The following is a 25529-nucleotide window of genomic DNA, read 5'->3' on the forward strand; positions in this document are numbered from 1 at the left end:
ACTGTGTATTATAAGAATGCTGTTCCTATTCCTTGAAGCTTTAATTAGCTTTAAATATAAAGTGTTAGCTGCAGCATGAATAGCTTCTACAGTCCTACAGGCCTCCAAGCAGAAAGAACTAGCCAGAAGCTTGTGAACAGCTTCAGCATAAGGCTATAGTACACACCATATGTGGGAACGAGGATGTGCTAGCTCAAAAACTCGTGAGTAAACTATTATGGAAGAAAACAAATAAAGTGGAACTGCTGAGACTGACCACTGGGATAACTTCAAAACTCCTCCTCTTCCAAACCAGCTGTACATCCAACCCAGTCCCATCCATCTTCTGTTGTTTACAAGAGGAGATTCCTCTACTCTGGGCATGTGGCAAAAAATATAGCATGTAGAGAAGTGTCATGAAAGAACTGCAAAGAACACCACAGAATCACAGAATGTTAGGGATTGGAAGGGACCTTAAAAGATCATCTAGTTCAATCCCCCTGCCGGAGCAGGAACACCTAAATCACATCACACAGGAATGATTCCTGGCGGGTTTTGAATGTCTCCAGAAAAGGAGACTCCACAACCCCCCTGGGCAGCCTGTTCCAGTGTTCTGTCACCCTCACCATGAAAAAGTTTCTTCTCACATTTAAGCGGAACCTCTTATGTTCCAGCTTCCACCCATTGCCCCTTGTCCTATCATTAGATGTCACCAAGAAGAGCCTGGTTCCTTCCTCCTGACAATCATCCTTTATATATTTATAAACATTAATAAGGTCACCCCTCAGTCTCCTCTTCTCCAAGCTAAAGAGACCCAGCTCCCTCAGCCTTTCCTCATAAGGGAGATGCTCCACTCCCTTAATCATCCTCGTGGCTCTGCGCTGGACTCTCTCAAGCAGTTCCTTGTCCTTGAACTGAGGGGCACAGAACTGGACACAATATTCCAGATGTGGTCTTACCAGAGCAGAGTAGAGGGGGAGGAGAACCTCTCTCGACCTACTAATCACACCCTTTCTAATACACCCCAGGATGACATTGACCTTCTTGGTCACAAGGGCACAGTGCTGGCTCATGGTCATCCCGCTGTCCACCAGGACCCCCAGGTCCTTCTCCCCTTCACTGCTCTCCAGCAGGGCAGTCCCCAACTTATACTGGTGGGTGGAGTTGTTCTTGCCCAGATGCAGGACTCTATACTTGTCCTTGTTATATTTAATTAAACTTCTCCCCACCCAATTCTCCAACCTGTTGAGGTCCTACTGGATGGCAGCACAGTCTTCTGGCATGTCAGCCACATCTCCCAGTTTAGCGTCATCAGCAAATTTGCTGACAGTGCACTCTATTCCCTCATCTAAGTCATTGATGAATATATTGAACAATATTCGTCCCAGTACTGACCCTCAAGGGACTCCACTAGATACAGGCCTCCAGACTGACTCTGTCCCATTGACCACAACCTTCTGGCTTCTTTCCTTCAGCCAGTTCACAGTCCACCTCACTACCCGATCATTCAGACCACCCTTGCTCAGTTTAGCTGCGAGGATGCTGTGGGAGACGGTGTTAAATGCTTTACTGAAATCAAGACAGACCATGTCCACTGCTTTTCCATCATCTATCCACCTGGTTATGTCTTCATAACAGAAAAATATGTCTGTTATGTCTTCATAACTGAAAAATATTTGCTAGGATTTTAATAACTCATGCAAATCACAAACCATGGAAGTAAAAAGGTAATCTTACTTTTTTTTTTCCTTGAAGTAAACTAAAATCCATTACAATATTCCTTTTTATATAATAAAAACAAAGTCAGTGGTATTCCACAGAATGACGGAATGGTTTAGGTCATCTAGGAGTCATCTGGCCCAACCCCCTGCTCAAGCAGGAACACCTAGAACAGGTTGCACAGGACTATGTCCAGACAACCTTTAAATATTTTTAAGGAGGCGGACTCCAGAAGCTTTCTAGGCAACAAGTTATTTTGTCCAGTCATCTGCAGAGTAAAGAGGTGTTTTCTGATGTTCAGACAGAATCTCCTGTGTTTCAGTTTGTTCTCACTGCCTCCTGTCTCATCACTGGGCAACACTGAAAAAATCTTGTCCTCTTTGTACCCTCCCTTCAGGTACTCAAATACATTCATAAGATCCTCCTGAGCTGTCTCTTCTCTAGGCTAAAAACTTGCAACTCTTTCAGCCTTACCTCCTATGAGTGATGATCCAGTCCCTTAATCACCTTCATGGCTGTTTGTTGGACTCTCCTGTAAAGCCACATCTCTCTTATACTGGAGAGCCCAGAACTGGACACACTACTTCAGGTGGGGACTAATCAGTAGTGATTACAGGGGAAGGATCATCTCCAGGGACATGTTGGCAATACTTTGCCTAATGAAGCCCATTCATAGCAGCAAGGGCACATTGCTGGCTCATGTTCAACTAGGTGACCACCAAGAACCCCAGTGCATTTTCTGCAAAGCTGCTTTCCAGGTGGTCAGCGCCCAGCATGTACCGCTGCCTGGGGCTGTTCCTCCTCAGGTGCAGGACTTCCCCTTCTCGAGCTATATGAGCTTCCTGTCAGCCCATTTCTCCAGATTGTCCAGGTCCCTCTGGATGGCAGCAAAACCCTCTGGTGTATCAGTCACTCCTCTAAGTTTTGTATCACCTGTAAAGTTGCTGAGAGTACACTCTGCCCCATCACCCAGATTGTTAATGAAGATGTTAAACAAAACCAGACTCAACAGGGACCCCTAGGGTACACTGCTAGCTGATGGCCTCCAGCTAGACTATGCGCTACTGATCACCATGCTCTGGGAACAGCTAGCTGTTAAGCCAGTTTTCTGGCTTCTACCTCACTGTCTGCCCATAGAGCTCATACACTCACAGCTTGTCTATGAGGATCATATAGGAGACAGTCCAGGAAGATAACAACCATGACTCTCCCCTCATCCACCAGGCCAGTCTTCTCAGTGCAGAAACTTGTTGGTCATCCATGACTTCCTCTTGCTGAAGCCATGCTGACTATTCCAGATGATTTTCTTCTCCTTCATGAGCCTGGAAATGGCTTCCAGAATTAGCAGCTCCATCGCCTTCCTCAGGATCAAAGTGAGGCTGGCCAACCTGAAGTTCTCTAGGTCCTCCTTCTTGCCCTTCTTGAACACAGGAGTGATATTTGCTTTCTTCCAGTCTTTGAGCACTTCTCCCAGTTACCATGATTGACCAAAGATTACTGAGAGCAGCCTTGCAATGACATCTGCTACATCCCTCAGCACTCATAGGTGCATCCCATCAGAGCCAATATACTTCTGAAAATCCAGTTTGCCTAAGTACTCCCTGATCTGATTCTCCTACAGCAAGGGTATACCTTCCTTGCTCCAGCCTTTCCCCAGGCTCTCTGGGAATCCTGAAGGCTGGTCTTGCTGGTAAAGACCGAGTCAAAGAATGCATTCAGTACATCAGCTTTTTCCTCATCCTGTGTTACCAGGTCCCCCATCTCATTCAACAATGGACCCACATATTTCCTAGTCTTCATTTTGTCACCAATGTACTTACAGAAGCTTTTCATGTTGTCTTTGGTGTCCCTGACCAGATTCAATTCTATTTGTGCTTTAGCTTTTTTAACTTCATCCCTTGGACAATGTCTCTGTATTCCTTCCAGTCCACCTTTCTTCCATCCTCTATAGGCTTTCTACTTGTGTTAGAGTTTCTCCAAGAGCTCCTTGTTCATCCATGCAGGCTCTTTTGCCTGACTTCCTATTCATGGGGAAGGAGTACCCTTGAGCTTGGAGGAGGTGATCCTTAAATATTACCCAGATTTCTTGGGCCCCTCTTCTCTCCAGGGTATTATCCAACTGGACTCTTCAAAGAATATCCTTAAAGAGTGTGGTGGTTTTACTCAGCTGGGAAGCTGAGCTCCACTACAAGCGCTCTCTTACTCCCCCTCCTCAAGGGGAAAGGGGGAAAAATACGATGGAAGGGGCTCAAGGGTTGATATAAGGACAGGGAGATCACTCAACAATTATCGTCATGGCCAAAACAGACTCAGCACAGGGAGATTAATGTAATTTATTAACTATTACTAACAGGCTAGAGCAGTGAGAAACTAAAAACAAACTAAAAACACCTTCCCCTCACCCACCCTCTTCTACCTCCACCCCACAAGTGGCGAAGGGGAACAGAGCAGAGAACAGGGCCTGTGGTCAGTCTATGATGCTTCGTAACTCCCGCTCCTTCACAGTCACTCTCTTCCCCTGCTCCAGCATGGGGTCTCTCCCACAAGATGCCGTTCTTCCCAAACTGATCTATATTGGGTTTGTGTGGCAAGGTTTTGGTAGTGGGGGGCTGCAGGGGCGGCCTCTGTGAGAAGAATCCAGAAGCTGCCCCATGCTAGGTAACGGCCAGTTTCAGCTGGCTCCAAAGAAACCTGCTGCTGGCCAGAGTTAAGCCAATAAGTGATGTTTGTGCCTCTGTGAGAGCAGATTTAAGAAAGGGAAAAAAACTGCTGGGGAACAGCAGCTGGGAGAGTAAGGAGTGAGAAACAGTCCTGCAGACACCAAGGTCACTGCAGAAGGACGGCAGGAGGAGCTCCAGGTGCTGCAGCTGAAGTTCCCCTGTGGCCTGTGGAGAGGCCCCTGGTGGAGCTGACTGTCCCCCTGCAGCCCATGGGTCCCACATGGAGCAGATCTCCACGCTGCAGCCCGTGGAGGAGCCCCCGGTGGAGCAGGTGGATGTGGCCTGGAGGAGGCTGCGGCCCATGGAGAGCCCCCACAGGAGCAGGCCCTGGGCCGGAGCTGCAGCCCTTGGAGAGGAGCCCACGCAGGAGCAGGGGGTCTGGGGGGAACTGCTGCCTGTGGAGGACCCATGTTGGAGCAGTTTGCTCCCAGCAGATGGACCCCATGCTCCCATAATGGAGCAGTTCTTAAAGAACTGTTCGGTGCTGCCTTATCTAACACGGGGCAGCTTCTGGCCTCTTTTCACAGAGTCCACCCCTGCATCCCCCTGCTACCAAAACCTTGCCACATAAACTCAATACACCTTTATGTACAAAGCAAGGATCTGGTCATCAAACATAAAAGAAGGCTTTGGAAGCATGAATCTAAATGAGAAGGCAAGTACAAGCTTGTGTCTACTAACTTTAGAAATCTTCTGATAGGCTGTTCTAAAAGTCTGAAGCTCAGCTCAAGACTTTCAGGTTTGCAGAACTGCCATTACTTATCACTAATTTGAAACTGCAGCACTCCAGTCATGGGAGCCATCCACCACTACTCCAATTCCAATAAGGTCATAGACCTGCAACTGTGCACACATCTGTAACTCATAATTTATTCTACATACTGTATGCCTTGGTACACAGGCATGTAAGAGAGGCACCCCAGTGTGTTGCATTCTTAAAAAGGGTCTGAGGGATTTCTGCAAAATGTTCCTTATAGGAACTTCCTTGCCTACAAGCAAGTGCTGGAGGTGATCCCACATAAGACCCATTTTGTTGATTTTGTGATTCCCTCCCTGTCATACCACTGCATGCCCTTTGTTCACTGCCTCACAGGGCTGCTGGTTACTCTCTCCCTCCCATGTCATTCCTAGTTTAAAGCCTTCCTTTTGAGGTCAGCCATCCTTTTTCAGAAAATATCTTTTCTCAATTTAGTGAGGTTGATCCTATCTCTGCCAAGCATTTTTTACTCCAAAGATTACCTTTGAGGAAAAAAAAAGTTTTCCTTCACTTCATGTCAAGCCATTTTGAGCAATCTAAGCTATTTTCAATAAACCAAGATGTCAACCAGTTAACAGAAAAGGTAGGGGAAAAATTAAATAAGAATACCTGACCTCACAACTTTTTGTGACCATATTCCCTTTTGCTAAGGAGGTACACTAATGTGAAAAGTTGTTACCAAAGCAGCACAATTAACCTCTCTCTATCTTGAGCTTCCAGAAAACATTTAAAAAGACTGTCCAGCCATTCCACAGGCTGGACCATTTGCTGTAAAACAAACATAGTCATTCATATGCAGAACATATCATTCATTTTGCAGATATTTAATGAGTTCTGCAAAATGAGCTACACTTGTGTTTATAGCTGTAATCATTTCTAACTCTGTTGAAACAAAAGTAACATTCCACAGAAAATTTAACTCGGTGTCTTAGTAAGAGCTATTTAATTAGAAAGTTTTGACTTGCTCTCCTATATTTTGACTGTAGCCCATCAGGCATTCTGAAATTCTAAGCTACCCTACCTTTTATGGTTAATAAAGTTAACTTGCCAAAAATCTTACATGACAAACTGTAAACAATAACAACATACATACATAGCTACTGACAGAAATACAATTTCTGTGCATTTTTAGTTAAGGATTTTTCAATAACAAGGAAAAAATTCATTTTATCACACAGTGTGTAGCTAAAAAATAATGCTCCCCAAATTAAAACCTCAAAAACCCTTGAAGTGCCACAAACATCGGGAAACACAATCTTAATGAGAACCATTGTGCAATCTTGTTTCCTTTTATAAAGTTGAAATAATAAGTTTACAAATGCCTTTTGTTTCCAAAACGGTTTTGCCTTATGCTTCCCATGCAGATTGCTCTCTACTCTAAAAATCATGTCTGGAAAAATTTGGACTGACATGCTTAATTCTACAACTGTATCAAATGAATTCAGCCTGATAATTCCTTTTTATGCATAAAAAAACCACCACTAAGAAGAACAAAAACATTTTAAATTGCATGTAAGGACTTCTTCTGAGAAGTCTTAAAGTTCCATTAGGTCTTGCAAAAGGGTACTGCCTTCATTATACTTGAAAAGCATTCTGCCTAAAAAGTATTCGGTCTCTTTAGAATGTATAGAAAGATGGTGTGAATAATTTGGCTATTTTTCTATTCCACTCTCCAGCTTCTCCTTTTATTTCTTAACCATTTACATCAAGGTTTTAACAATATTGTTTTTCCACTGATAGAAAATTTCAAACAACATTTTGTTTGAAACAAGAATGCCTGATAAAAACTTGAAGAAAAATTATCTTCATTGATTTTACCTACTCAGTCAATCCTCTTCTGCTAGTGTTGAGACATATTTTAATTATGATTTAAAACTTTTCTTTTTTTTTTTTTTTGGTAAGGTTTCTTAAAGACCAAAGGGGCTTTCTCAATTTAAACCTCTAATCTGAAGTTTCAGGTTTCTACTATATATAATCATGAGTTAACAAAATGGCCATGGCTCTTTTTCCTTTCTTATGGATAACTGTAGCAAAACTTTTTACATGTCAATCATCACTTACTGTCCTTCCCCTAACGTATAATAATTCTTTGCCTTTTGACCAAAAGAAAAATATTTACATCTGTGATACTAATTAGCTTTGGGGAGCAATCCTAGTTCTAAATAATACTGTCACGACACAAGGTCCTGTCTCCCCTGACTGAACTGAGTTGCATTTCAGCTCCTGGGCAGCTGTACTTCTCCATAGGCAGAATTTTACTGTCTTATTCTGATAAAGACATTTAAATCATGTGATCTGTGAGGTTGTATCAAACAGCATTTTCTAAATTCTTTCATGACTAGAAACTTTCAGGGGAGATCACTGAATTCAGAAAATGTTCCTACAGGTGTCACTGAATTACTTCGTATTTGGGGAAGAAGGACATTTTCCCTGCCTTCTCTACCTCAGTTACACAAGGGAATAACAACTCTTTACTTAATTTAAATATCATTAATGAACAGTTTCAGAGACTTAGGTATTAGTGTATAATGTTATATCAATTATTTTCCTTCTGAACTTCCCCCACTCAATTCCACTCTGCTCTTCTCCCCTCCTATTAAGTGAAGGAATGCTTTCCTCTTCACTATTAAACAGAAAAATCAATTTTCTTTCATTTTTCTTTCCATTCTCCGCTCGCTTTTTCTTATATCTGTCACAGTTTTGTTCCCCTCCCTCCAGGTCTTTCCTGCCCTGTCTCCCTTTGATTCCCCTCTCTCTTCTCTCCTTTTTCAGAGGCTTTCATGTATGCGAGATGAACATTCAGTACAATGCAGTGCAGTTCAGTGAACAAGTGTAGCTGCAAGGATATTTCTTTGAACAAACACGAGGATGGTTTACAATACCTCTGCCCTTCTCTAAATCACTCTCATAGCTGCCATCTCATCTCCTGTTCTCATTATCCTCCCTCCTATCATCTGTTCTTCCTTATCCTCTTTTCTTGGCCTTTCTTCTCACCTTCCTGTCTTTATCATCACGTCACTGCTCTCTCTCCTTGCCTCCTCCTCTGCTGTCTCAGTCCAAACTGCCTCTTCTCGTTAATGCAAAGTATTCTCTCCACATGTATTACATGGGACAAGTTGTTCAGATGGTGGAGGCAAAAATTCCTGTAGCCCACTGGATGCTGCCTTGTAAGTCAGCATAAACCTTTAGAGACTTTCTCAAAACAAACACGGTGCAAGAACATTAACACAGGAATCAAATACATGCAAAGCATAAACAACAAGCTTATTCATGGGGCACGAAGTTCAGTATTTGAAAGTGTCACTACTGAAACAGACAGTAGAAGTATCCATTAATGGGACTAGTTCTTCATATGAGGTGTTGCCTGTTACACTAGAAACAATATTAGTATCTTTTATATCTCAGGAGATACTGAAACCATCAAAAAACACAAAGGTATTTGCTTAATGCTTATCTTTACTGTGATAAGCATTCTGGAGAACACACTTATTTTTTTTCCTCTGGAGAAAAACCTGTTAAGTTCTTGCATTTCATAAAATCTACTCTTACCTTCTAGAGAGGTGACGAGATGAAAGAAGCAGATCATCCAGAGCCAACCCATTCCCAACACTCTTCTTGCATTGATGCCAGCATTAGAATCCATGAAGATTCTCTGTAGTTTCCACCATCTCTAATAGACACTCACTACTCCATTGAAACGTTCGGAGGTTGCTTGAAGTGTTTCAGTATCAAAGCATAGGCCTTCACACAGTAATACTGGTTAAGGAAAGAGAGAAGGTGGAAACAGAAATGAGGTCACAATAATACAGAAAAAAAAAAAAACTGGCAGTTTTTATCCACCTACTCTATCATTTACTACTTCAGAGCTATAGGTGAGAAGAGTAGCAAAGGCCCAATATGTACCATATTTCCATAGCATTTAGTCCCAGTTGTTTTGTACACTGCCAGTGAACACAAATTCTGAGACATTCATGGCATCAGTGAGAGTGGGGTTCCCAGATCAATGTTAATCTCTCACACAGTATAGGCTGCATTAAGTCCTGACCCTTTGCATCTTTGGCAACATCCTTTGGAAGGTGTCTATTCCAATTCCCTGGCATTGTTTCCAAATTCTGTCTCTTATAATTACATTTGACATATAATTGCTTTTGACAGTAGCCGTGACAGGAGAGTTTTCACCATTTGTGAGAATACAAATCTGCACTGCTGACACACTTTTACGCTAAAAGTAACTACATTTCAGATGCAGACAATTGTCCCTGTAAAGATTTTGCTGCACCACACTACAGAAGCTGGACAGTACTATTCCCACAAACGTGTTGCAGGTGAGGAAGCAAACACTGTGATTTTTAAGGTCAAACAGGGAATCTGCATTACTGCCAAGAAAAGAACACAAGTCCAAATTTATTATCTAAGAAAAAAAAAATAAAAGAAAGAAAAAAAAACAACCACACCACTACTAAGAACCTGACATCAAGGCCACTGTCACAGTTTGGGAACAGCACAGAGCCTAATCCAGGACTACATTAAATCAATCCAATCCAATAATTTTGCTAAGGAAGGTGTTTCTGGCCTCATCTGCCCAATTCTCAGCCCACAAAAGAAACAGCATGGAAGTATGAAGGTTACATGCAAAGAACAGTATGTTTTTTTTCTTTATGTGCTCTTTGTGCAGAGCACTGAAGACACTTCAGGGAGACACTGAAGCGTGGCTAAGGAGAAAAAAAAATTGTCTCAGGCAATATAGAGAAGAAATGGCTCAGTAACTTGGCTGAAATAGGGGACAGAAGAGCTGTAATTTAAAGGGACAGCCTCACTGCAATTATCTGAAAACCCAGCAAAAGGAAAATTGAGCCATTTTAGAGTAGCATAGAACAAGCAGCCTGGGAAGTATGAGATGAGGCAATGGAGTAGAATTTCATTTGCTTTGCTAAAGAGGGGCAGAAATTACTAGACAAAATGGGATAGATCTGTTTTACACTGTCCCTGATGAGAACCTTAAAAACTAAAAATAAAAAAAGTCAGTTAAACATGACTGAGGAAAAATGAAGATTAAAAAATAGGATAGCAGTAATAAGGTATCAGTTTAGGAAGGATGTAGACAGCACAGAAGAAAAACACCACACATGAAACTGAAAAGGAGAAAATTTCAGGCTGAATGATCAGCATACTCTTTCTTACAGAAAGAAGCATATAGCAGCATTCTCCAGGTAAAGGGCTGAAGACTATTGCTTGAGACAAGAAGGGATCTGGGGGTGCTAATCAACAGGAGGTTCAACACAAGCCAGCAGTGTGCCCTGGCAGCCAAGAGGGCAAAACATTTTGTGGTGCCTTTAACATAACACAGCCAGCCAATCTACAACAGGCATCTGCTTTATTTAGTGCTGGTGCATCCTCACCTAGAATATTGCATGCAGTTCTGAGCTCCACAATACAAAAAGGATATTAAGATACTTGAAAGCATCCAGAAGAGGTTAACAAAGCAGGTAAAAGGATTGGAAAGCATGTCCTGTGAGGAGAAGCTGAGGGCACTTGAGTTGTCTAGTTTGGATTAAAGGAGGCTAAGAGGTGATCCTGTTGCTCTCTACAACTGCCTGAGCCGGGGAAGTAGAGAGGGAGGTGCCAATCTCTTCTCCTTGGCAACCAATAATAGGGCATGCAAGAATGACACAAAGCTGAGCCAGGGAGGTTCAGACTGGATATTAGGAAAAAATTCTTTACCATAAAGGTGGTCAAATACTGGAAAAGGCTTCTTAGCGAGTTGTTGATGCCCCATGGATGTCAGTGTTCAAGAAGCATTAAGATAACACCTTCAATAACAATCTTTAACTTTTGGTTAGCCCTGAAGCTGTCAGGCAGTTATATTAGATGATCTTTGTAGGTCCTGTCCAACTGAACTATTCTATTCTACTCCGTTTCTTGGAATTTCTGAAAATCATAAAGCATTTGAAGAGTATAACAGCTCCTGAGGATCCAAATGTCTTTTAATGATTCAGCCCTATAAAACACTGAAGATTTCAAGCAGTAAAAAAAGACCAACTATATATTGCCCATCCTGTACCTAAATGGTGCCAAGCATGAAGTATTTCATGCAGCCAGTATCCCTGCAGCACCTTCTTTATGAAGATAAAGGATTCCCACAAAGTTCTAGCACTGTCAGTGAAGACACCTGAACAGCCACAAGGCACTAGTGTTGCTGAACGGGCTAGCATTGATTACAAATTCTCTTCCATCATTGCATGTTTTTCCCAGAAGGGAAGTGGATTTGTGTAGTCACTTATCCTGCAGTACTCCAGTGACATATGTCTTGAGTCTTGACGACGTGGTCATGCAAATGGCCCATCTAGGAGGGATTTCCTCAGAAAAGACTGTTTTTTCTCCTGGGTTTATCTGACCCTCTGAGACTTATGAAGAACAGTAACAACTAGAGATACTGTACTGTTTCACCGCTGGCCACAGGTTCTACTGAATCTAAGATTTGAAGAAAAATCCTCACTTTCTAGTCCTTTTGATTAAACCCATAAATCACAGACCTTCACTGAAGGATAGCCCAGCTCAGTAGGTGGACAACTTGTAACCACAGATCAGTAAACAGTACACAGTGCCACTCTAACAGTCATCACCTACAAAACCTGCATAAAAATAGCAGTTAAATACACACCTGAACCATGCTTCTATCTGGGTTCTACAGGATGAATTTGGACATGCCTTTAGTATTAAGAAAAAAGCAAGATTGTTCAAGCATTTCAAAAGCCCTCTAAAGAAGAGACGACGGCCTGATAGGTTCTTCCTCTCCAGAAATGGAATGTATCTGTTTCTTCGAGCTCTTCATTTCACACAAAGTAAAAGACCAAAACAGAGGCAGTAGGGAGAACTGCCGGTCCTATAGTCCCCAATTACTACAGGGGACCTAAGGGTCAGTTTCATTATTCCATTTTATGAAAGCTGACAGGAGTTTGATCCACTGCTCTGAAGGGGTTATCATCCTGCATTACTTTGCAGAAATCCCACCTCTAATATTGGTCCAAGTACCTTATTCACTGGAGCCAAATGTAAACAATGGGTCTGTCAACACAGTGAAGGAACTGTCCATTCTTAATCTAGAGTTCTTTTCTTGACAGTCTTCCTTACTGGAAGAACACTTATGTTTTCAGATGAGCAGTCAGCAGAATAACTATTCTTCATGATTTACTGCAAACCACGTTTCAGAACACAAGAATGAACACTGAAGCAGATCAACAGTCTATCTAACACAGTTTTCTATGTGCCTCCAGTGGCAGGTAGAGATTTAGAGCCAGCTTGCAAGCTTGGCCTCTCTCTGTTGCATTCAGCTACTACTTCTCCAGCATCCACAAAACTACAGTTGCTAAAGGGTAGACCCCAATCCATTCCTTCTAATATATCTTTATGAATTTATCTAATCCCAATTTTGAAAACTTGCTGATACTCTGTACACACTTCTATGGCAACAGATTTGAAAATATATCTATCCTTTTGCAACAAACTACTTTTATGTATTTTAAATTGATCTACCAATAGGAGCTGAGAACCTAACAATGCAAGATTTTTTTTACTGTTCCCATTCTTCCTAACTGTCCCAAGAGCTTTTCTAAATCATCTTGTTTTGTCCCACTGGAAAAATGCTTCTTCCTTGTTTGTGATTAACTGACTCCTCTAAGCCGGTATCACAGTAGAAATCATTATATAGACATAACTTCCCTCTGCTACACTTTACTCAACAAATGTCCCTCATAATTGTCATACTTCTTCTACATGAAAAGCATCTAGACGCAAAGGAAATGCACCTTCAAAAATTCTTCAGGGTAGAGCAAATACCTTAAAATTTTTGGTAGCAGTCTTTTATCCTTTTGCACATTTTGCACTGTGACTCATAACAGCCTAATATTATCTCTCGGTGAGGAGAGATAAATGAGCACAATCATGGAGAGTCAATAAACTACTGCATCAATTAATGTATAGTACACACACCGATTCATCATGTTTAGGTAGAGGAGAGTACAAGAAGTGGCGTTATCACTTCTTCCCATTCGTGTAAAATGGGAAATCATGACAGTATCATACATCAAGTCAGAGGCCTTTCCCTCCACCCCCACATCTCTCTTACTATAACTGCTTCTTTGACACGGAGATGCCCTTGTGCCTATGGTCATGCACCTCACTAGGTAAAATCTGATCCATCCAGCTCACAATGCTGTTGTGAAAAGCTGTCAATTTTTCACAGCTGTGTTGCCTGTGCAACACCTTGTGCATGACATAATACTGTTTACCTTTGGTCTTTGACCATTACAGTAACTGCTATTCATAAAAATCTTTCTACATCTCAAACAGGAAATGAATAGGGGTACAGCAACACATCATTCATCACCCAGGGTTTTAGTATTTTGAAATTAAATGTGATTTTCTACAGAAGTCATCACTGGTGCACATATAGCAGCACAGAGATGTTTAATTCAATTTATAAATCATGTCAATAGTTCTTATATATCATTTTATCCTCTATTACTCTTCGAGATTATTTTGATGACACCAAAGTACTTTTAAAATATCTGAGAGGAGAATGGAATTTGTTACAGACCCTTGTGGGGTTTTAATCATACATGCAATTTATTAATTTACTTCGGAGATAACCATTCTAGGTGTTAATGTATAACTAATCTTGAAATTCTTTCTCAACAATGTATACAATGAAATATTTTCTGTAGCTGGTCTGATCACGCCTATAAAACCAGCTAAAAGGTTTCACCTCGATCTGCAATGGAATGGGGCTGTGTCTATGTCTTTTGGGATTCTATAGTTTACAACAAAAATCCAAAGGTTGATTTTGAACGCTATCCAAAGACAGCAATTTAATTCCTTGTTTACCATTGAAATATCAGTAGTCTTGAAGCTGAATTTCCGTGCTCTGACAATACATTTCCTAGGGAGATCCAATCCAAGAACTTTCATAGCCCTTAAAGTAAACGGATTTTTTTTTTTATTAAGCCCTTGAGGCTTGGATTCACCCCATCAAATTGGATGCACAAATTACGAGCATCATTCCTCAAACAATATCTAGAGTAAGCGGACTGACCTCAAAGATCTTTATTAGATATCTAATATGTCCACTAAATAAAAAGGGAGCTATGCATAGCTCAACTCTCCCCAGCAAGTTACCTGGGGAGTTATCTGTGAAGTCTTGCAACCTGTCCTGTACACAGAATAGACGTATTACATATTTCTTTAGCTAACCACAGTGCTTTCCTTCAAATCTCTCTTCTCTGCTTACCTGGCTAGGTATATGCATCACAGCTTTGCTTGTCACCCTTCTTTTTCTTCCTGACCAAAATTCATTCACCTCTGCCCTGTCTTTCCCCAAATTCTCACAATGCCTCCCCATTATGTTTCTACCATGCTTTACAAGATGGACACTGACCTCTTGATATTACTGCAATTTTAAAAAATAGTAATAAGATTTCCCTAATTAAAGATACAAAAGCAGCTCCTTTCTTTGCTTACTAGGTACTTGAATTATATGCATGTTAAATACCACAAAATGTATTTTAAAGCTCCTGAATAAAATCTCTTACCACCTCACAGGATCTGACTTGACGATTTTGGAGTGATTCATGAGTGCCTCGTGCTATTCATGGGCATTGGTAATCATACTCAAGTTTCTAACACTAACACCTGGAAGCAAAGCTCCAGCTTTGGTCTTTTAAACACATTACAGAGTGAAAATTAAGAAACATTTTCTTGTACACATTATCCATCACTTACTTGTCTGATACAAACTTTCCTAAAAATAACAGGAATTGCAAAAGCATAGAGGTTATTCCATTTAATTTTTACTTAGTAAATAGAGGAGACTGTAGAAAGAAGAGAGATAACAGCTGAATAAATAAATATAATTTTGCTCTGCTCATCTCAAATTTTACCCTGTTTTTCTGGAAACTTCTTGCAATACAACTACGCACAGAGCCTTGCAATACACTTCTATCTATGTGGAAATAAACATGATTTTTTTTTTTTTCAATTTCAGGTGTGATTTACCTTTTATAGGTATAACTTAATCTGTATAAAAGCAGGATGATTTTCAGCTTTTAAAGAATAGAATTAAACCTTTCTTAAGCACTGTGTAAAAGGTTGTATTTCCAAGATCTTAAACAAAGCATTTTATGTTTAAGGGATTTGACTTAAGTAACCCTGAGGGTGGCCATATGTACTGGCTCTGGCTGGGATGGAGTTAACTTTCCCTGCAGTGGCCCACATATATTGCAGTGCTCTGCACTTGTAGCTAGAACAGCACTGGTATCACACTAGTGTTTTGTCCATTGCTGAGCAATACTGGCACAGCATAAAGACTCCCTCCAACCCACCCCCGAGAGCCAGCAGGCTGGCAGTGGGCAAGAGGTGGTAAGGGGACATCTCCAGGGCAGTTGACCTAAACTGACCAAAGGGATATTCCGTACCATATGATGTCACACTCAGCAATAAAAGGTGGGAAATGAGAAGGAGAGAGGGTGCTTTCATTATGAAGATGTCTGTCCTCCCTAACAACGGCTACGTGTATTGAGGCCCTGCTTCCTAGGATGTATCCAAACATCATTTGTTGATGGGAAGTAGAGAATGTATCTTCTTCCTCTCTCTGTGCTTCCGCACAGCTTTTTTTTTTTCCTCTTCCTTTTTTTTTTTTTTTTTTCCAACATACTTTCTTCTTCCCCTCTTCTGAGGAGGACAGGTAGTAAGAGAGCGGTTGCGGTGGAGTTTAGCTGTTCAGACAGGTAATACCACACCACATCATCAACTTCTAGATGAAAAGATCCTATGGTAGTTAAAATTATTTGAAAATTGAAATTTCCTTCTTGTGTAATACTGGCACCAAGTTTATTTAAATACCTGAAGTTTCACAGTAATTTTAGGGTAGTGACACCTACAGTTTATAAGGACTAGTTTGAAAAAATCATGGAAAATGATGCATACTATTTTGTCATTGGAAAAAAAAAGGGAAAAACATTTTTCACAAGCAATATTCAAGCAAAGGATGTCTGACATAAAGAGTATGTCCCTAAAATCACTTTCTCATCTTTTAAGCAGTGCTGATCTTGCTTCTTTTGCACCTTATATTAATGTGATTGTTAATGGATGGAAAAATATAATCAAGGTGCCAAGCACAGTGTTAGTAATGGTAAGACAAGCAATAGCATAAATCAGGCAAATAACCTTGACATTTGCTTCCCAAGTCTGGGAGATCATCTGCAAATCTGCATGGACAAACTAGGCACAGAGCTGCAGAAGGGCCTTAAGGGCACTGTCAGGATGCTGTAAAAGAAATCAAGGCCCTGAAAGGTTGGGTGGGAGAAAAATGGTGGTCTTATAAAAGTAAGATATGGACAATGGAAGCTTACAAGCCTAAGAAAATGAATATTTTATACTAATGTTCTCTTCCATTTTAATTTAAGAGTATTTCCAACCATGTAAGGCTACACATGAACCAAGATCTATGTATAAACACTTAAAACATTGCAATGGGGAGGGAGAAAAAAAAAGAGAGAATATCTTTCTTTTTAAGAAAACTTCTAACTTTAACTTTTTAACTGTTAAACTGTTTAATTCTTTTTAACTGTTATTTGTGGACAAAAGTTTGCAAAGCCCTTTAGTAAGGATTAAGGTTTTTTTTTTTATCTGCAGTAAAGACTTTTTAAAAAAATATTTACTGTCTTCATCTCTGATTTTGCTTTTGACTTTATTAGGGTTTTAAAGCAAGGAGAATTTGGCATAAGCAGAAAATGCGTGCTATTCATATTCACAGTATTCAAATGTATGTTGTTCATTAGGAGACAGCAGCAGCACTGACAGCTGGTAAAATAAAAAAAAATAATTTAAAAAAAAACAGTCTTCTATGGGAATTCCTTCCATTTGAAATTGCCTTTCATTCCATGAGAGAAACTGACATTTCAAAATTGACTGCAGAAAGAACTAATAATATTAAAACATCCTCATTTAAGTGCTGCTCTCTTTATCAACCTAAAAAAACCTCTCCTTTCTTGCTCAAAGGATGCAATTTTGGGTTTTCAGATAACATGTTTAATGATTTAAACGTTGATTATAACTATTTTTTCCATTTTAATCAGCCTTGTTCTGTCATATAGCTTGGCTCTCGAAGTGTTGACTGCAAGCATTTTCAGATAGAGAGGCTACTTTTACTTTTAAAAACTATTTAATTATTAGCACTATTTATCACTGGTTTTATTCATCTTAAGAAAAGCAAGCACACAATGGTTCTCTGCAAAACACAAGACAACAGAAGCACTGAAGCATAATCACATCACTCAACTTTTTTTTGTTGCCCTGATCTTGCCATCCAAACCTTAGTCCCCAGCCCCACTCCATGCAATTGTTTACCAGCTAGCTTCCATCCAGTTATACCCCATATCTCCTATTGCAAAGATCAGTTTTCTAGTTCTAGGATATGGAACTGGGGACTAAAAATTATCTTCAGTCATGCTGATTCACTTGAATGTTGCTGACTGCACCAACAGGTTGTACAATATACAGGCTTTAGTTGCAACATGTCAATTAGAGTGTTGGATGTGGAAAACAGATGCACAAAACTATGGGGGAGAAGGAAAACAGCTCAAATAAGAGTCAGTTCCACGATGCATCTTCCATGATTATTTGACCACCATTTGTCAAGATAGGAATTTGGTCTATTCCACCATTAGTATGAGCCTCACACTCCCATCAGGCAGTAAAGCACTACAAAATAATGCTATACTGCACTGATCACACTCAACACTACTGTACACGAAAACTAACTTTAATCTATGTCTAACCATTTTTGGATTAGGTGTATGGCACTCTGCAGTAACATGCAAACAGAGATCTATCTTGGTAGCAATCCCTCAAGGAAATGTAAGAGCACAGAGCCAGGGATTGTCAAAACTAGAACTTATTCTGGGAATAAGAAAATTGCTGATTTCTCCAGTTTTTCCTCTCTCCAGTTCCAGCTTCTAAATCCAGAATCTTCAGACTTAGTCCCCTTCTCTCATGGTATGTTGGTCTTACTACTAAAGTGACTGAAACCAGCAGCAAGAACAGAGAATATAACAGTCCCATTCGACTTCAAAAACATCTTATTTTTATACTATTTTTAAAAATCTTTATCAATTATATGTAGATATTTATTTAGAGGACAACAGTAATGATTTATGCAAGTTCAGAGCTCACACTAGGCCCCTACTTTGATTTTGTCAATCTGGTTACCCAAACTTGGCTCTTGTTTAGGAGACAGCTGAGGCAGTGAGGCAGAAGGCTTAGTTCAGAGAGCAGTGAGGCAGAAACAGCAGCTTGAAGAGATCTAGGTTGTAAAGAAGAGAGAGATGACCTGGAAGGGAATGACTGGGTGGAACGATTAGATGAGCTGAATGCAGCATTCCAGGGAGCCCATGTGCAGCGAAAGCAGGTTAGAAAGCCCCACCAAAAACATGAACTTGCCATTGCCACGGCCTGAAGAGCAACCAAGTCCATTGCCAGGTCCTTCCCTCATCTTCCTCCATCCTGCATTTCCAGCTCATTGTTTCCATACTTAGGAAATGGGAACATTACGTGCCACTAATACTTAACAAAAATAGAAAAGTCTTAAGAGGAAAAGGGAAGGCCAAGTGGATTATGGTAGAAAGATATTTCAGACTCATAAGATTTCTCTCTAATTACATTTGTACTATTTTTAGTGCCAGAGATGAAAGCAATAACATATAAGCCTCAGAGCGCATCCTGCCTCCTCTGTGTCTTAAATGCTTACTTATATTTCACTGTGGATGTTGGGGCTCGTTATTCTTATTACCAACCATGTTCAATAACAAAACCAAAGGACAACACCCGAAGTGAAACAAGGACAATGCACCACTTCCTTTCCTTGGATACTGGTCTCAACTGTAACACAGCAGATCCAAGACACATTTTCTGACATGAAGGTTGTCTCCCTCCCCAGTTGCCAGAGAGAGTATAATAACAAGAGCTAAATAGGTAGTTAGTCACTATTTTGGTTCCCTGAGTTGCAGGAACCTTCAGCTGTCTGAGACTATCCAGAGCCACTTCTAATTAAGGATGGGTAAATTTATCCATGAGGAACATGCAATTTTTAACATGATTCTTCTAGTCAACATTAGGATGACTTTTGACTGAAACAAGGAACACAAGTCATGTATCATTCCTATTACGTTATTTCACCAAATGTATTTCTAGTACATAGCCCAGGGCCCTGAGCAAACAGGTGCTATAGTAAAGCACCGAAAGAAAACTAATTACTCCTCAGCATCTGACTCCCAGATCTGTGTGTCACAGAAGAACACAACACCAAGATGCATGCAAACTACAGAAAACTCCCTCTGTCAAGTCTCTGTTTATCTGCTAGATCTGAACGGACCACTGACTTATACTCAGGTCAGCAGAATTTGTTGTCAAATCATGTTGTAGTACCGAGTCTCTGCCAATTCCCAATGCAGAAGTATGCTTAGAGAAGGATATGAGGAGAAGGCCACTGGGATACTCTCTGTGCTAGTAATTAAATGATCATTCCTCAAGAGAATTATTCCAGTCCTGATATTACAGTGATGGCAGTGATAACTGCTGGTGTGACTGCCCCTTTATAAACACCACATACTTCAAATGGGATTAGCAAAGTCACTGAAAAGTGAAAATGCATTCCCATTGCTACTGGCACCAGCTCAAAGCCTACTGACATTAGAAAGGGAAGGAACTGTCTCAGAGAAAATTGCAAGCAAGTATCCCAGTCCAGGTGTGTTTCCATCAGCAGTTCTTCCTGGTTCAAAGCCAGGAAGGAATAAGTCCAAATATTTTCCCTGGTGCAGAAGGTATTTTTGATCCTGCTTACTGGGATCAAATTGAGCCAAGCTGTGTGTAAAGCAACATTTGGAAGTTCAATTTTTATAAATAGTCCAAACCTTGAATTTCCAAACTGAAGTTATTCAAACCCTATCCAGAGGTCTCCACAGCAAGATCTCTCTTGTGATGTTTCATACCCTTCTTAAAGAATTGTTAGGAAGACAAAATAGTTCTGCCAAGGAACCCTAGTTCCATGTGTAGACATCCTCAGGATCTGCGGAAACCTGTTGTAAGCATGATGCTAAGAGCCCCCACACAGGCGTCTGCATACCACACAGTGCCTCTGAAGTGGTCAGCTGGGCCAAATACATTCACATCATGTGTGTGTTTTATATTAAGTGGGAGAGAGATTAGGTCATTTAAGGAAGTTCTGAAAGCTTTATAGAACTTGGTGGAATATCATTGTGCCCCATTTTACCTTTCAAAATCAAAAGCTTGCTAAAACAGAAATAAATTAGACAGAGCTAGTAGTACTCAGTCTCTACCTTCTAGGGTTTAATTATATGATTTAGACACACAGAATATTTTCCGGAGACATGGCACAGAGAAAAGCTGCATTTGGAAACTCCAGATTCAGCAGAGGATTCATTTACATGGCAAGCCTAGAGGGGGAAAAAAAAAAAAAGTCTGTCTGAAAATGAAGTCATGGATGTTTCAATCCACAGGTCTGGACAGGACAGAATTTCCATCCTGAGGTGAACCAAGACCTTAAGGATCTAGCCTTCACATGACTAGTTTTCAGACTGGATAGGCTGTGTTCTGACACTATCCAGCATCTTGTCTAGTCCCAGAAAAGCACTTTTATTCTCCTCTTTAACTGTTGTTGTGTGCATGTATGTGAACACAGCCGCATGTGTGCACATGTGCATGTGAAACATTTGAATACAAATTTCCTTGACAAACAAGCCCTGAGTAGCAGAATGCAGAGGGGCTTCTGGAAACACAGCAAACTGAAAACAGTGACTAGACAAGATTGATTTCCAAAGTTGCCTCTTATCTCAGAAGTGATCTCTAGAACAACCAGATATCACCTCCCTGACAGGAACATCAGCCTGCTCCAAGGTGTCCTTTTTTTAAGAGAAAAGATAGCATTTTCCATAAAAATAATGTGTCAGTACTTCCACAAAATATACACTTAAATATAAACAGTAAAAATATAAAAACAGCATACTTATCAATAACACACACAAAATTCTGCTCCTGATGGCAGAGGAATATTTCTTGAAAGCAAAATATATGCTTCTGAGAAGAAAATGCTAGTGTAGTTCTTCTCTTTGTTAAATATGAAACTCCTTGTTTAAATCGAATGTAATAAGAATGATGATATAAAATGGCATCTTCTTACTCAGCAGATTTACACCTCACATGTCAGAGCACAGTGGCTGACATGAGAAGTTAGGGAGTTTTTATCCTTTTAGGGGTCTGCATGCCTAGTACAATTGTCAACAGAGAGATAGTTTTCTGCTATACAACAACTACAGAATAACATGCTAAATCTCCACAAGTTATACTTGTATACATCCCCTGAAGTCCACGACATTGCCTGATTGCCATAGAGAGCAAATATGGAAGAAGAGGGATGTCTGGCACAAATCTCAATAGACAGATGCTTAATGATAAAGTTGCAAAAACACGGAAACTTGCTGAATTTCTTAGTAGCTGGAATTAGTAGCCGAGTTAGTAGCAGGAAAAAGTATCTTAGCTGTATTGCTGTAAGATGATATACAGCTTTCTTACAAAACAGAGATTTTTCTTTTTTAGACAGTAAGACACAGTAGTAACATAATATTAAAGTAGGTTTAAGAAAAAAAAAAAAAAGACAAAATTATAGCAGGATCATCAGTTTTCTCCTAAAGCTTTAACCATCTTTTCTCTTCATACAAAAGAGTCTTTTGGCTTTTTGGAAAAAAAAAAATCATTGTATGTTTATGAAAGAAAGCACTCTATCTGATATATTCTTCACAAACACTCTCCCACAATAGCACCCTTTATGGTGATACTGCCAACCTTTTTGGTTGTTAAACTACATTATATAGGTCTAGCTTGATCATACATACCAGTTTCTACTTCTTCCATCTTCTATTGCTTGTGTATGCATTAACCATATATAAATATGGCCACAAAAATGAGTAGTAAACTGTGAAACCTTAACAGTGCACTAAATGTACTTTACACTAATTTTCAGGGACTTTTTCCCACAGGAGCTACTAAGGCATAATGCACACGTAACAAGGAAAAGCAGGTTATGGGGGAAGCAGACGTAGATGGGAAGCACTCCTGATGCCAGAGAAAGAGCATGCGCAAGTCTCAACAATGCAGGGGAAGAATGAGTCGGCCACGAAGCAACTCTATATTAATGGTGGTACACAAAATAAGGGTTGAGAAACCATAGTGATCTCTTATATGATTCTCTGCTTATGGCACATGCTGTACTACAGGGGGAAAGGGGAAAATCACCTACACCTGGTCACAAAAAGGACTGTACGCAGTGAATTTGTATAGACACAAAGAAGACAATTCTCAGTCGACTGAGGTATCAGCTCTCTTGTCAAACATAGCCTACAGGAGCAAGGCATACTGGAGAATAAGCAGCTGTCTCCTTGGGAAGACTAGCTGCCTCTCCCCAAAACAGCATTTACATCATGTCAGTGGGTCAGCCTGCAAGTGAAATACAGAAGGCGAAGTCAGTAGCAGCCTTGGTCAAAAGAAAAGAGACATTTCTTGCCCAATCCCTTCTAAAAACAGTGTCTATAACCCAAGCTGTTCTTGCCACAGTTAATAGCGTGGAAGAGCTGAGAACCTCAGAACAAAGCAAGAAAACAAGTTTTTCTGCATGATTTCAGTGATTATAGAGGATAAAATCTTACTTCATACAAGCTCCAATGCCCCAAAGCAATGGTCTTTTCTAGTATCAAAACATATGGCCATACCTACTATTCTGTGTAGCTCAGTGAAGGAATTCAAATAAGGGTGAACTCAGAAGGCATGGTAAAAACATTTACGTATTGGAGGGGCACCAGTGCTTGACAAAGAACTAAGAACTGCATATATACAATTTGGCTAAGAGTAAATACATGCAAAAGGCAGTACAGGAAAGAATCAATCACCTCCAGTTATATGAGGCTTGCAAAATAACCTTAAGTGGCACGAGGAGTTGAATTTAAGGAATGAAGTTCTAAAGGAAAAACAGTAGGTTTTTTCGTTTGTTTGTTTTTTCTTCAGTATAGAGATCAGGTAACATGTAAGAAAAATGATTATTAGATTGTGGAGTATCTCTTCCTTCACTGTTCAGCTGTACCTGTACTTTAAAGCATCTCAGCACTGGAGTGATCTCAAACTGGGAATGAAGAAAGCCCTAAAAACAGTCACTGCAATCCTGTATTAGTAGGTGAAGGCAAGCAGATCAGTTGTGACTAAACAAGAGGTGCTCCCACATCCAGTCTCCATGTTTCTGATTAGGATCTGTGTAGCAAGGAAAAGGGGAACCTCCCTTGCTCATCCCAGCTGAGGCAGCAGATCTGTCTCTGTAACAAATGTGCCTAGTAGCAGCTAATCATTCCCCCCATCTTAACTTTGTTCTTTTCATTTGCCCTCTCACTCTTCTTCCTCATCAGTTGATGAGCTGATATCATTCCTAAATGAAGGATGCCCCTTGGGAGATTTGCTTCACTATCTTGACTTTATTTACGTAACTTGTGAGGGAGGCAGGTGAAATTCACTCCTCTCTTCAACCAAACAAGTAGGGTAATAGCCAAAGAGACGTCAGACTAAGTGAAATTATCTCAGTGGGCCCACAAAAGGCAAATTTAAAATACCCAACACAGCAACAGTCACATCACAATTTAATATGAGTTGAACTAACTTTTCACCATCTTGAAAAACAGAGCAGCACAGCTTTCCTCTGCCACAAACACTCATACAGCTTTCTGTCCCCTACAGGAGCATTCAACAACCCTATCCACAGAAAAGGCCACAAAGCCTTCCTTATATTGGTCCACCAGAATCAGGAATCTACACCACTAACAATCTACCTTTGCCTCCCTGCTTCAGAGACTTCTAAGGCAAGATTCAATTATAGCTCTTAAAGAAGATGGGGGGGGGAGACAACAACAAAAGCACATAGGATCAGACCACACCAACCATGTATGTGTTAAAAGTATCTAATTTTGATACCGATTTCCATGAGAAGAGAAACTGTGACATGATTTCATATAGTTTTTATCTCCTTGCCCGCACATGGCATCTGACGTAAGTGAGCTTGGGGGTCTCTGGACCCTCCCAAGTCCCAGTAATGCAGACTTTCATACAGCAAACACTAGGATATGGAGCGACAAAACAAAACCAACCAACAAACCACCACCAACAACAATGAAAAAACAACACAATTTTTTGGAGTCTTAATCCCATTCCGAAGTAGTACTTCATTTGTCGTCTTTCTTCCCTGCCCCACCCCCGCCCCCGATGGCAGAGACCCAATGATATCTTAGAAGATGGCTCTCTTCCTCCGGTCTCTTTGGACAGGCTCACAACATCCTTTCCCGCCAGCCTGCTCGCCCGCCACAATACCTTTTGTAGGACTCCAGCAACACCCCCTTCACTTCCCAGTATTACTCAAGAGGAGGCCTTCCCACCAAAGCTGTGAAGAGCTGTCTCCTGGCATCAGAAAAGTTGGACAAAGGCTGTTTTCACCGTGTAAATTACACCATCTTGGTGGGCCAGCGCTGGGTCATTCCCACTCTGCGCCCACTATCGCTTTGTCCCCCAGCCCAAGGCACAGCCAATAGATGTCTTCAATAAGCCCGACATTTGCGACCAGTCTCAGTTCTTGCACTCCTCTCCTGCCCCTTCTCTGGCAATGTTTTTCTTCTCCCCAGCCGGGTTCCCTCTCCCATAGACGCCTCTCTTCCTCCCGCTTACCAGAATCTCTCTTTCCCTCTCCCTCCCTCTCTCTCCGCCCTTCCCCTCCTCCCTCCACCCTCCCCCCTTTCCCCTTCCCCCTCCCTCTCTGTCTCCCCCTTCCCCCTCCCTTTCTCTCTCCCCTCTGCTCCTCCTTCCTTCCTTGCTTGCTGGCATCCATCCTTCCTTCCTTCCTTCCCTCACCTCACCCCCCCCCCCCCCCACCCCTCCTCCTCTCTCTGTGCTTTACCCCCTCAACCTCTCTTCCGCTCCAGAGGCCCAGCCTAGCGCAGCACGAGAGACTACATGGGGATGGGGAGCTGCGCGACTGAGACCGCACGCTGTGAGGCAGCGGCCACTGCTGTCACCACCCCTCTCTATCACTGCCTCGGCCCACCCCCTCGCCCCCCGCCGGCATAACGGACTGTGCCGCGCAGGCTCCTGTAGCCCAAGCTCACGGCAAGGTGCAGCCACCCCCCCACCGCTGGGCGACACCGGGGTTCCATCCTCGGTTGAAGTCACGGCTGTTCACGCTCCCTCCCGCAGCCCTCTGC

The 25529-nt window shown here is 41.2% G+C and overlaps 1 protein-coding gene across 9 annotated transcripts in view; it reads right to left on the bottom strand.

The window, feature by feature from the left end:
• EPHB6 (EPH receptor B6) overlaps window positions 1–25339 on the bottom strand; it is a 91860-nt gene extending 66521 nt beyond the window's left edge. For 5 of the 9 annotated variants that reach the window (XM_083827675.1, XM_083827672.1, XM_083827673.1 and 2 more), the window contains exons 1-2: window positions 24646–24990; window positions 8725–8931 (exon numbers count right to left, since the gene is read on the bottom strand). In XM_083827675.1, the coding sequence (XP_083683801.1) occupies window positions 8725–8818 (94 nt within the window). In that variant the 5' untranslated portion in view covers window positions 8819–8931; window positions 24646–24990. The other 4 variants (XM_083827668.1, XM_083827670.1, XM_083827671.1 and 1 more) reach the window with 4 other exon arrangements.
• Window positions 25340–25529: the final 190 nt, after the last annotated feature.

Source organism: Anser anser, assembly GCF_964211835.1.
Source record: "Anser anser genome assembly, chromosome: 1".
Lineage (NCBI taxonomy): Eukaryota > Metazoa > Chordata > Aves > Anseriformes > Anatidae > Anser > Anser anser.